Source organism: Trichechus manatus, unplaced genomic scaffold (genome assembly GCF_000243295.1).
Source record: "Trichechus manatus latirostris isolate Lorelei unplaced genomic scaffold, TriManLat1.0 scaffold00154, whole genome shotgun sequence".
In the NCBI taxonomy this organism is placed as follows: Eukaryota; Metazoa; Chordata; class Mammalia; order Sirenia; family Trichechidae; genus Trichechus; species Trichechus manatus.
In genome coordinates, this window is record NW_004444090.1 from 1,679,227 (window position 1) to 1,693,396 (window position 14,170).

The 14,170-nt window shown below is 36.0% G+C and overlaps 1 protein-coding gene across 2 annotated transcripts in view; it reads left to right on the top strand.

The window, feature by feature from the left end:
- ME1 (malic enzyme 1) overlaps nucleotides 1-14,170 on the top strand; it is a 202,648-nt gene that overhangs the window by 94,640 nt on the left and 93,838 nt on the right. For both annotated transcript variants that reach the window (XM_004386048.2, XM_023740369.1), the window contains exon 6: nucleotides 6,929-7,032. In XM_004386048.2, coding sequence (XP_004386105.1) covers nucleotides 6,929-7,032 — 104 coding nt within the window. The remainder of the gene's footprint in view (nucleotides 1-6,928; nucleotides 7,033-14,170) is intronic.

Below are 14,170 nucleotides of genomic sequence, written 5' to 3' on the forward strand. Positions count from 1 at the left end.
AATTGCTGGGTGGAGGGCTGTGGGGACCCTGGTCTCGGGGAACATCTAGCTCAATTGGTATAACACAGTTTATAAAGACAATGTTCTACATTTAACCTTGGTGAGTAGCGTCTGGGTTCTTAAAAGCCTGTGAGCAGCCATCTAAGATACTCCACTGGTCTCACCCCTTCGGGAGCAAGGGAGAATGAAGAGAACAAGATACAAGGAAAAGATTAGTCCAGAGGACTAATGGACCACAGCTACCATGGCCTCCACGACACTGAGTCCAGTACAGCTAGATGGTGCCCGACTACCACCACTGACTGCTCTGACTGGGATCACAATAGAGGGTCCTGGACAGAGCTGGAAAAGGATGTAGAACAAAATTGTAACTCACACAAAAAAGACCAGATTTACTGCCCTGACAGACTGGAGAAACCCTGAGAGTGTAGCCCCCGGACACCGTTTTAGCTCAATGGTGAAGTTTCTCCCAAAGTTCACCATTCAGCCAAGGATTGGACAGCCTCATAAAACAAAACAGTACTAATGAGGCACAGCTTCCAGGCACAAGGACTAGAAGGCAAGATGGGACAGGAAAGCTGGTAATAGAGAACCCAAGGTTGAGAAGGGACAGTGTTGACATGTTGTGGGGTTGTTAACCATTGTCATAGGGCAATATGTGTACTAACTGCTTTATGAGAAACTATTTGTTCTGCAAACCTTCATCTAAGATACAAGAAAAAAAAAGGAATTATCTATGTGAGATCAAATTGACAACAGCAATTCAAAAGGCTTGATGGGAAGCCTAAGGGGCAGTGAGTTGAAGATAATGGTGATGGAATAATTTGGAAAAGGATAGTGAGAATAGCAGCACAACTGGAAGAATGTAATCGATGTCACTGAATTGTACATGTAGAAACTTTTGAAATTGCATAACTTTGGCTGTGTATATTTTCACCAGAAAAAAGGTCCTCCAAGGTCAAGAAGGAAGAGTGTTGACATGTCATGGGGTTGTTAACCAGTGTCATAAAACAATATGTGTACTGACTGTTTAATGAGAAACTATTTTTTCTGTAACTTTCATCTAAAGTACAATAAAAAAAATTGAAAAAAAGAAAAATATCAATGGTAGGTAGCCCTGAGTCAGTAGAGATTATTGATATTCTCTGTTTTCAATTTTATTGTTTAATGCTCTAAAATATTTCTGAGATGGGCAGGTATTACTAATGGTAAAAAACAAAATGACTTAAAAAATAAAATAATAAGAAAATATTTTAATTATCAGAAACTTCGGATTGATAAGGTAGAAATATGAGAAATAAGAACAAGTTGAAAGAATTGATAATGATTACTATTATCTCCAAGTAAATGAATGCTTCAGATATAAATTCGCGAGACTCCAAAACTGAGATAGTACTAACAAATAAGATAATTACTATAACTTTACTAACATATACCCTCTTTGTGTTCTTTTTTGAGCTCTCCTTTATTTATATGCCTTGTTCTTCACTCTTTTTCCCCTTTTTTTCCTTCTCTCATGCATGTAAGTCTTACATTGATACCACATGCATTATTTGAAAAAAGTTTCCTTCGAGTCAATTTGAACTCATAGCGAACCTGTAGTACAGAGTAGAACTGCCCCATTGGGTTTCCAAGGAGCAGCTGGTGGATTCAAACTGCCCACCTTTTGGTTAACAGTTGAGTTCTTAACCATTGTGCCACCAGGGCTCCATTATATGTGACACCTAGTATTGCAGAAGGTCTAGCCTTTTTTGAGTGTTTGCTTAATACCATCTCTCTCATTTATTTACCCAGCAGAGATCTATTGAGTGTTTAATCCGTGAATTAATATCACTTCTTCTGTGCCAGGCTACTTGATTTGTGAAGCGATTATCAAAACTGAATAATCTTGTTGAATTGCTGTTTGTAAATACTAAATAATTTTTTGTCAGCGAAATCTCCAAGAATACGTTTGTTATTCAAGCCTTAATTATCATGAAATTTTTAAGAAACAATTATTTTTGAGAGGAACTGGAAGAATTACAATTGGAAGAATTTTACTGTTTATGGAATTCAAAAGCTTTGTTTTGTTGTTCATAAATCTTCATAGTTGACTCTGCTTTGTATTCAGACTTATTTGTGATATATATTTAATTATTAGCATGGGAAAGAATGGGGGGAAAAGATGGGAAACATGTGACATCATTTCCCAGTTGTATTCTTTTTCTGATTCACATTTTTGAAAGTCCAAATATGTTCCAGACATGGAGAAACTATTTTAATTCTGGCAGCCATTGGTAGTACATTGGCCCTTCAACTTTTGCTGCTCAGAAGCCTGACAGTAGATTGTTTAAAGTTTTTATACCTCAAGGAGCAGATGGGCTCTGTAACAAACTTGGTTTCAGATTTGATATTTCATCTGAAATATATTTATATAATTTAACATGTTAACTTTCAGCCCAGCGGGGGACCTTAACTCTTTGTTGTATAGTACATTATAAGTAGGATGACCACATAATTTATTGGCCAAATCAGAACTCTTTGACAATGAAAGAGAGTACTATTAATAATTTCCTTACAACAACAGGTGTAAACCAGGTTATGATCTCTCTTGGCCTCAAGTAAATCTCAATTCAGATGATTCAAATGGTTCAACCTTCTTAGCACCACCTCCCCACCTGCAAAAACGTATTATTTATCTGTAACAAACCATCCTAAACTCAGTGGCCTAAACAATTACTGTTTTGTTAATATTTGGTTTTGTGAGTTGGCAGCTTGGGCTAGGGGCTTTCTCCATAAGAATTCTCATCTTTCACAGATTACTCACATTCCACATGCAAAATATGCTCACCTCCATCCAAGAATCCCACAAGTTTCATCCCAGTAACAACAGCAGACCCAAAGTTCAGCATCCTGTCATCTAAATCAGATCTAGATACAAATGATGCTTTTTGAGTTTTGCTCCTTGGTGTGTTTCCTCTTGTCTGTTCCCACACACCAAACATACAGTAGTGAGATAGGGACAGGATGATCGTCATCAGCACTCTCATTCAAAATGGAAGGAATAGGAATCATGTAGCTCTCACTGGTCCACAGCATTTCTGAAATCCCACTGGGCATATGTTGCCAGGCTACCTGCTTTGGGGGCAGAGAATGTTGTTTGAGTAGGGCCCACTTCTGGTTCCTAGAAGTGGTTTCATAGTTGATTGTTACCTGAGGCTTTTCCTTCGCCCTTTGGGCTCTTGGCTCTGTCCTCTGAGAAAATCCTTCCTTTCCCTAAGAAATGGCCCATGTTTGCAGCTGAATAGCTTTCTCCTCCTGCTTCCTACCTGTGGAAAGTTGGGAACCCAGAGAAGTATTTTCATTTTAAACTGTCTCTGTCCTAATTAATCTAAGTTAGTATATAATACCCTCAAAAACATTTTAGGCTTTTTATGTAACAGATTATATTCTATTCTGTTAGACAAAGGCCTCACCCACATTTCTTTCCAAAACAGACCATCTCCATACATTGGGTGGCATGTCAGAGTGCTGTGGGGACCCATTCCTTTTGTCTAGCCATGTAGTCTGTTAGACTCTACCTTAAATCATTTTTTTTTAAAAACAAAAAGTTATTAAAACCATACCCTTAATCTGATCTTTGTCCTCAGGCCTTATTTTACTTCGGAAATATTTTACCAGCAAGTCCTGGGTCCTCTATATTTCCTTTAACTTTTGTTGACAGACTGAACATCTGTTTTAAAGTAACTTATCATACAGCTATGAGGAGACAATTTACACACTCAGTGTTCTACCCGGAAATCTCCTTAGTTAAAATTTGTAAGTTCCTTTGGTACTTTTTTTTCTATTTGAAGATGCTAAAGGTGTACCATTTTGTCAGTTGTTTCACTATTATGTGACATGAGTTGCCATGTTTTTCCTAGCCTGCAAAAGCAGTTTAAGTCTTCCTAAATTTGTTTTAGCAATGTTTTCTAGTTTCCAGTGTGCAGGTCTTACATATATTTTGTTAAATAGATTCTTACTAGTTTCATATTTTAGGAGGCTATTGTAAATGGAATTGTGTATTTTATTTCATTTTCAAGTGTTCATTGCTAGTATATAGACATACAGTTGATTTTTGTATTTTGCCCTTGGTCTCTGGTGGTGCAAACAGTTAAGTGCTCAATTACTAGCCAAAAGATTGGCAGTTCAAACCCACCCAGGGACACCTCAGAAGACAGGCCTGGTGATATACTTCCAGAAAGCCACAGCATTGAAAACCCTATGGAGCACAGTTCTACTCTGCACACATGGGGTCGCCATGAGTCAGAATCATTGTGGCAACAACTAACAATAACAACAACAGCATTTTGATGTGTGTCCTGTGACTGTGTTAAACTTATGTGTCATTTCTAGTGGATTTTTTTTTTTTTGGTAGATTGCTTACTATTATCTATTTACATGATTATGTGTTTATAAATAAAAAGTTCTACTTCTCCCTTTCCAATCTGTATGCCTACTTTTCCTTTTTCTTACCCTATTTTAATGTCTAAGACCTCCAATACAGTATTGAATGGAAGTGATGATAGTGCACATGCTTGTCTTGTTCCTAATCTTAAAGAGATAGCATTCAGACTTTCACCATTATATATACTGTTAGCTGTGGGTTTTTCATAGATGCCCTTTTTTAGGTTGAAGAAGTTCCTTTCTATCCCTAATTTACTAGGAATTTCTGTTAAGAATGGTTGCATTGTACTTTATATAAATTATACCTCAGTTAAAAAATCATTTAATGTTCTAATGGAATCCAGATTTTCTGGAGCCATGGTGGCTGGATGAAACCTGAAACTCTTGCCCTAAGATAATCCTTAAACCTTCAACCAAAAATATCCCCTGAAGTCTTCTTAAAACCAAACCATAGTTCAGCTTCTCTAGTAAAGAATGTCTTCCTTGAGCATTAAGCTCTTCTACGATCTATCTATATGGGATCAAACTGACAATAGCAACTTGAAAGATTAGATAGAAGCCTTAGGGGGCAGTGAGTTTATATGTTAATGGGGGAGGAACAACTCAGAAAAGGAGGGTGAGAATGGTTGTACCACTGGAAGAATATAATCAATGCCACTGAATTATACATGTAGAAACTTGAATTGGTATATTTTTTGCTGTGTCTATTCTCAACAGCCACCCCAAAATAAAATGAATTATTTTTAAAAAATGATTTAGTAAAAATAATAACACTATGGATACTAAAACTAGAACAGAACAATGTTGTCTCAGCTACATCAGTTTAACAAATAATTTTTTTTATTATACTTTAGATGAAGGTTTACAGAGCAAATTAGTTTCTCATTAAACAGTTAATAACATATTGTTTTGTGACATTGGTTGCCAACCCCACGACATGTCAGCACTCTCCCCTTCTTGTCTTTGGGTTCCCCATTACCAGCTGTCTCAGTCATCTAGTGCTGCTCTAACAGAAATCCCACAAGTGGATGGTTTTAACAAAGAGAAATTTATTCTCTCACAGTCCAGTAGGCTACAAGTCTAAAATCAGGGCATCAGATGCAGGAGAAGGCTTTCTCTCTCTGTCGGCTCTGGAGGAAAGTCCATGTCATCAGTCTTCCTTTGGTCTGGGAACTTCTCTGCTCAGGAATCTCAGGTCCAAAGGATGCGCTTTGCTCCCGGTACTGCTTTCTTGGTGGTGTGAGGTTCCCACATGTCTCTGCTCACCTCTCTTTTATATCTCAAAAGAGATTGCATTAAGACACTAATCTTCTCAACCTCATCAGTATAACCTCATCACAGTGACAGAATTTATAACACATGAGGAGATCACATATAATCTCAGCATAGTGGTAGAGTTTACAACACATAAGGAAATCACATCAGATAACACAATCATACAATACTGGGAATCATGACCTAGCCAAGTTGCTACCCACATTTTTTGGGGGACACAGTTCAATCCATGATACCAGCTTTCCTGTCCCCTCCTGCCTTCTCACCCTTGCCCCTGATCTGGTGTGCCCCTTTAGTCTCGTTTTGTTTTATGGGCCTGTCTAATCTTTGGCTGAAGGGTGGAACCCCAGGAGTGACTTCAGTACTGAGTTAAAAGGATGTTGTGGGGCCATACTCTCACAGTTTCTCCAGTCTTTGTCAGACCAGTAAGTCTGGTCCTTTTTTGTGAGTTAGAATTTTGTTCTACATTTTTCTCCAGCCCTGTCTGGGACCCTCTATTGTGATTCCTGTCAGAGAAGTTAGTGGTGGTAGCCGGGCACCATAACTTCTAGTTGTGCCGAACTCAGTCTGGTGGAGGCTGTGGTAGTTGTGGTCCGTAAGTCCTTTGGACTAATCTTTCCCTTGTGTCTCTGTTTCTACATTCTCCCTTGCTCCAGATGGGGTGGGACCAGTGGAGTATCTTAGATGGCCGCTCACATAACAAATAATTTTTATTTCCTTTAGAAAGGGTCTAGGCTAAGTAATTTCATTTTAAAGTCATTAAACTATCATATTAAAGCTATAATCTAAGTATTGTTTGAATATTTTGCTTTTCGAGAGGGAAACTAAATCTAAGAAGGCAATTGCTGTCTTTCCATTCCCTAAAGTAATATAATACTTGAAAAGTCAATATTATTTCTTTGGGTGATAAATTTTGCCTATAAAATCTGAATTGAGCTTTTCTGATTACCTCCATTGAGAGATTTTATTTCCTTTTTTTCCTCCCAGAATAACCTGTAATGTCTTAATGTTTAGTAATTATTTTTCTTATATGTCATATAACTGCTGTAGATATATTCTAGATAATACTAAATAATAAGCCTGTAGGTTAATTCTGAGTCAGTATGGCAATATTTTATTTCTGTTTCTGCCCATGTTATACAGGTGAGGAAACAGAGGCTCAGAAAGATTAAGGTATTCGCCTATAGTTATTTCTACTTCTATGGTAACTTATTTATTTTTCTAATAGGAGTTACTTAAAGATCCATTGTACGTTGGACTACAGCAGAGGAGAGTCAGAGGTCGTGCATATGATGATTTTTTGGATGAATTCATGGAGGCAATTTCTTCCAAGTATGTATAATCTTTATTTTCTATATATTTGAGTTAAATTTAAGAATCTAAAGATACCTAACATAATTAACTATACAAAATCTCCAAGTTTTATGCAGTATAGATTAATAATTACAAGTTATATCTGTTATTGGTCAAATGATAATGTAACGTGTCTGTCACAAAAAAGGTCGTCTCTGTTGTTATCCTTTAAGACACCTTTGTCTCACTAGAATATTTACAACCTGTGGTTATTGAAATGCATGATTGTGGTGAATGAGGCAGTTACAAAATTACCTGAGCAAGCCTTTTCACACTTATTGGTAGTCTGTATTTTGTTGTTTCTGGAAGCTGGTAAAATCTGATCTTTAATCTTCTTTGTGGCTGTTTCTGACCCTTTTGTGGTAGGAGAAGCAGAGGAAGAGGTGGGGACTGAGCATGAGTTAGTACAATACAGAAGGGTGCAGAAGCAAGAACCAGGGCATCCGATCATAAACCATGAGTCTCTGGTTAAATCTATAGTATTTGATTAAATGCAGTACTGTGTCTTCACCCATTCTAATTAGCTTTTAGTTGTGGTCCAAGTGCTACTGTAAAATTTTTCCCTTTTTCCTTCAAAAACGAGGCTTCCAGCAAAAGTTAGTAATATATTCTGAAATAATTTTGTCACACAAAGTTATCCCATTCATTACTGTATAGCCACAGAAACCGTGTACTATTTAAAAACAAATAGATGTTGCCTTGGTTTTTTTGTAGAAATAAATTCATCACTAGAATCAACTGTAACTAGAGATGTACTTCTAGTTTCTTTTTATTATAATGTTATTCTTAAGAAGTTGTATCCAACAATAAAAAGTACTTTCATCAGCTTGGAAGTTCTGAGAATATATTGAATCTGTCATTACCCAAGTTCTTCTTGCATAGTATATTTACCAATTAGTATTGGCTGCTTTTTAAAAACAAATGCCCGATTTATTTATTCTTATTATTTACTAACTTATATGATTAAGTTGTACTTATTAATAGAAATTATTGAGAAGCTCTACAGAGTTTAATTTCATGACAGCATGGTACAGTTAATTTCTAATAGTTTTTCCTATTTAATTTTAAATGCTTACTCTAGCACTCTTGTTTAAAATTATCTATAACTTTCTAAGTGGCAACATTAATCAAGAGATTGTATGTAGAATACTATGAGACTGTATAAAAGAAAAGGAAAATGTACTACTTCTCAACATATTTGTTTTTACTATCTACTTTTCCAAATAAAGTCGATCTTATGTGAGTTCAACATATTTAGAGATGCTATTAAGTTATGAATATGGTATGTGTGGCCCATATGCTTAAGTGCTGATGAAATAAAGAAGAGAAGAAATTATGATTTGGGACCAATGAAAACTGTATGGAGAAGATGAGATAGCTAATTTTGAATGCTCAGTGTCAGTCTAGAATCAAGAAAAATTGTTTCTTTTTCTTTAAAGATATTGAATTGAAGATTTAGCTAAGATCTATGATAACGTAGTTGGGATTGACAAGAGCTGTACTTCTGGGCTCTTCTCAGGGAGAAGTCCTGAAGACTTTTTCAAAATTATCTCCTGGCATGATATTGCTTTGGGAAAGTTTTCTACAAGTAAGACTAGCACTCCCGTATTTACCTGGGAAGATAGTTTATTTATAAAGGAAGCATAATGTAAATTCAGGCAGAAGATGACTGTTGCAAGTTGGGTTACCCAGGAATCAGACTCTGAAATGCAGTTTCTTAAGGAGTGCTCCTGGAAGTAACCCCGTTGGAAGGGAAGGGACAGAAACAGGAGTGGATAAAAGGAAAAGTCAGCTACAGTGTGAGCCCACCAACAGCCTTGGTTAACTTCAAGGTACCACCCCGTATCCTTTAGATCCTAATGGAGCGCTAATTTCCGACAGTCCCTCTCCTCCACCTTCAGGATACTATATTGGTTTTTTGTTTCTTTGTTTTTACTATCTTGGCAAAGTTGGGATGAGGCAGTTTTAAATGCTTTCCCTTGGCGCTCTCCGTGATGATAGTTCTTACTCCACAGGCCAAGGCCAGGGCTCCTTTTATTACTGGCCCTCGTATATGCATCTACTCCAGTGCGGGTCATGTTGATGCTTCTTGAGGTCTCCAGGTATCACTGTCAACTTGGACAATGTGCCCAACAGTTCATGAAACTAAATTTAAATATTCCCTTTCCACAGTGCACTGTTACCTGAGTAAAGGGCTAAAGTTTCCTTTGGAGAAGGACTAGGGGCATTATTTTCCTGTGCTCTTGCTGTGCTATTGCAAGGTCCTTCCTTCTGGAGACTAGACCTTCTTCAGTCAGTGGATTTCAGGTCTAAAAACCAGCTCAGGTTTAGAAACTGAGTAAGAGATTGTGAATTTATTGGGGCAGCAACCCTCATCTTTGTGATCATCCATCTTTGATTTGTTTTAATGATATATATTGAGTAGCAACCTTGTTAGCTGTCTGTCTATATATTTTGCCTCTATGGATGCCTAATTCTGTTAACTATCTCAATAACTATGATTCAGCCCCTTTGCCCCCCAACCTTGCCACTCGTATGATAATTGTCTTTACCAGGCTTCTGATGGTCCTATCATCCTCATTGCTATCAGGGAGCCTAATTCTATAACAGCCTTTCCTTAGTCAATCCTGCCTTCAGGGGTGAGCCACCAGTGAACTTCTTAGTAATGTTAGTGCTATTGTCACTAGCATATTCTTTATGACTTTGGTAAATGGTTTGTTTTCCTGGTATGTTTCCTGTGAAACATAATCATCTGATGGGCTTATGAGTGTGCACTTCAGCATGTCTACTTCTCTGAGCCTTGGGATTCTCTCTTCTACCATCTGCCACAACATTTCTGGCGTTTCAGCCTTATTTAGTATGGGAGATTATTTTTTCCATGTTTCTAGGAACTATTCTGATAGTGAGTTTATCCCATCTCCTGGGGTTCTTGCCAGAGTGTTAAATTTTGTATCTCAGGAGAGTGCCTTCAAATTGATAAAGTTTTTTATCTAATCTTTGATCAGATAAAGTTCAGGATCAATTGCCCCTCAAAGCTAATAAGAAAAGCAACTAATAAAGTGACAACTTCAGCTTTATTGCCTAAAATTCTCCATGCCAGAATTTCATTAATGATTATTAACTAAGTGAAAAAAAGAGCTACTCTTTTTGAGCATTAAAGTGAACTAAAAAAGTGAACATTAAAAAGCTAGTATTAAAATTTTTAATGAAAGAAATAAAAACTACTATTGCAGTAAATACTATATATATATTTAGAACTATACTTTTTTTTCCTTTTTTACTTTAAATGGTTAAAATTAAAAGTCACTGGGAAGCACTAGGAATGGCCACATAAATGATTACTGTAATATTTAGATAACCTTCCTCACCTTTGGCTGCCATCATGAATTTTATTATGATCTGTCACATAACATTTAAGAGAAATATTCTTAGTCTGAAGCCATGTCATCTGCATCTGCTGCAAGGTGTGATGATAGTGTTTTCATAAAATGATGTTTTCTTTGCTGAATCAATATTGAACTAATGCCTTGGCTGTGAGCCTGAGGGAGATCAGACTATTCAGAGAAATCATCAAGTTGGTCATAGTTCTTGAAGTTCACATAATAAGATTTCAAAGGAGTAAGCCCCTGAGTTATCATGGCCAGATTTAAGCTAAATTTATTTTTTATTGTTGTTTATTATTAAGATCTTCTCTTTCTAAAGAAGTCATCAGATAAGTTTACATGCTCTCCACCCTTATACTGGGTTACAGTTAGAGTTTCTCCATGCCATTCTGTTCCTCTGCTCTACACATAAATTCTTGGCCTCCACACAGGGAAGAGGCTTTTCTGTTGCCCTCTTATCCTTTATTCTGCCATATCAGCTGCAGTTAATATCATGGCTGACTTGCTGTGCTACCTTCTTCCACCTGTTCCAATCATTGCTTTTTATGCCTGATCTTTTTAGATGAATGGATATATTTATAACTTAGGTGATTTTATTTATAAACCTGTGAGACCTTTTGGATTCTACCTGTCACTTTGATCAGCATAATTTACTTTGGTTTTTGTAAGGAATTAATGAAAATAAATGACTCTATGGGACACCACCTGCTGCTCTTCCCTGTGGTCCAAAAGTGATGTAAACCACTTGGAAAAAAAAAAAAAATCAAGTGGAAAGAATGTCTGTCAATATGAGAAAAATCAGCAGTCATGTTACTAAGGAATTTATGACTTGGAATTTTTTTTCCAATTTTCTCATCCAAAAAAGATCAGATTTACAATTTAACTCTAGCCATATTTTTCTTAAAATTTCTACTATTTGTTTCTGTTTACATCTTTCTACTTTTCAAGTGAACAAAAACTGTAGTTTATGAAAGAATTCAAAGTCTGTGCATGTATGTGTGGGTATATATACATTTACATTCCATAAAAGATTTGAGGTAAGTATATACTTCAATATTTTAGTGGTAGTTTATCACAGCCAAACCTTGTAGGAGTAGAACTTCACCAAATCAAGTTTACTCTGTCTTTCTGAATGTAGTTTGTAATTCTTTGCTTTTAGATACTTTCCTTACCTAATCCCATTTTATTCTAATTAACTGCATTAATTCCAGCATTCCTTTAATATGGGTGTAAATGTTTTAAATAGGTTTTATTCTATTTTTATGAGTCTCAAGAATGTATTATTCCATTGTGCCCTATTTTCTTTACTAGATTATGTTATGTCATAAAAAGAACTTTATTATCAAGAAATTGTGTATTTTCTGACTATCCCACATTATATTGCACCACATAGTAGGTATAAAATAAATACTGTTGAAAGCATTACTTAAACATTTAATCTAACTTTCATGGAACTACGGTGACATATATTTGAAGGAAAGAAGGTTCTCTAACATAAACTAGAGAAACATACAGTTTTCCAAATTAAGTAACTTCTGCCTGTAGTAGTAAACTAAAGATGTGTATTTTAATTACATAGATACCTTTATGTTTTAAGTTTTAAATTTCCTCTGAAGAAGAAAAGTATTTTAATAAATTCCTATTGCATCCACTATTGCTTGTCTTTTTCCTCGCAGAATCAACAAAACCTTGAGATCTATATAAAGAAATCCCTTAAGATTTTATTTGGAACACAACAAAGGCAGTGCTCAGAGGTCAATTTATAGCAATAGTGCACGCATCAAAAAAAGAAGAAAGGGATAAAATCAAAACATTAGCTATACAACTAGAACAAATAGAAATAGAATAGCAAAAGAAGCTCACAGCCACCATAATAAAGGAAATGATCAAGATCAGAGCAGAAATAAATGAGATAGAGAATAGAAAAACAATAGAAAGAATCAACAGAACTAAAAATTTCTTCTTCAAAAGGATCAACCAAATCGATAAACCATTGGCCAAACTGACAAAAGAAAAATAGAAGAGGAAGCAAATAACCCAAATAAGAAATCAAATGGGAGATGTTACAACAGACCCAACTAAAATAAAAGGGGTCATAACAGAGTACTATGAAAAACTATACTCCAACAAATTTGAAAACCTAGAGGAAATGGACAAATTTCTAGAAACGTACTACCTACCTAAACTAACACAAACTGAGGTCAAAAATCTGAACAGACCATAACGAGAAGAGATTGAAAAGGGAACAAAAAAAGTCCCACTAAAAAAAAGTCCTGGTCCAGATGGCTTCACTGAAGAATTCTACCGAACATTCAGAGAAGAGCCCACACCAGTACTACTCAAACTACTTCAGAACATAGAAAAGGAAGGAATACTTCCAAATTCATTCTATGAAGCCAGCATAACCCTGATACCAAAACCAGGCAAAGACACCACAAAAAAAAAAAAGAAAAAAAAAAATTACAGACCAATATCTCTCATGAATATAGATGTAAAAATTCTCAACAAAATTCTAGCCAACAGAATTCAGAAACATTAAAAAAAAAATACACCCCAACCAAGTAGTATTTATACCAGGTATGCAAGGATGGTTCACCATTAGATAATCAACATAATCCACCACATAAATAAAACAAAAGAAAAGAATCACATGATCATCTCATGCAGTGCAGAAAAGGTATTCAATAAAGTCCAACACACATTCCTGATAAAAATTCTTAATAAAATACATATACAAGGGAAATTCCTCAGCATAATAAAGGGCATCTATATAAAACCAACAGCCAACATCATTCTCAATGGAGAGAGACTGAAAACATTCCCCTTGAGAACAGGAATAAGACAAGGATGCCCTTTATCACCACTCCTGTTTAACATTGTGGTGGAAGTCCTAGCCAGAGGAATAAGACAGGAAAAAGAAATAAAGGGCATCCAAATTGGTCAGGAAGAAGTAAAACTATCCCTGTTTGTGGATGATATGATACTATACACAGAGAACCCAAAAGACTCCACGAAAAAACTAGTGAAACTAATAGAAAGATTCAGCAGAGTAGCAGAATACAAGATAAACGTACAAAAATCAGTCAGATTCCTATATACCAGTAAAGAGAACTATGAAAAGGAAATCAGGAAAGCAATACCATTTATAATAACCCTTAAAAAAATAAAATACTTAGGAATAAATCTAACCAGAAACATAAAAGACCTGTGGAAAGAAAACTACGAAGCACTACTGCAGGAAACCAAAAGAGACCTACATAAATGGAAAAATATACCAAGCTAATGGATAGATAGATTCAACATTGTGAACATGTCAGTTCTACCCAAGGCAGTCTACAAAGACAATGCAATCCTGATCCAAATACCAACAGCATTCTTTAAGGAGATAGAAAAACTAATCATTAACTTTATTTGGAAAGGAAAGAGGCCCTGGATAAGTAAAACACTACTGAAGAAGAATAAAGCAGGAGGCCTCCCACTACCTCATCTCAGAACCTACTGCAGTAGTCAAAACAGCCTGGTACTGGTACAACGACAAACACATTGACCAGTGGAACAGAATTGAGAACCCAGGTGTAAATCCATCCACCTACAGTCACCTGATCTTCGACAAAAGCCCAAAGTCTATTACATGAGGGAAAAACAGTCTTTTTTTAATTAATGATGCTGGCAAAACTGGATGCCCATCTGTAAAAATATGAAACAGGACCCATACCTCACACTGTACACAAAAA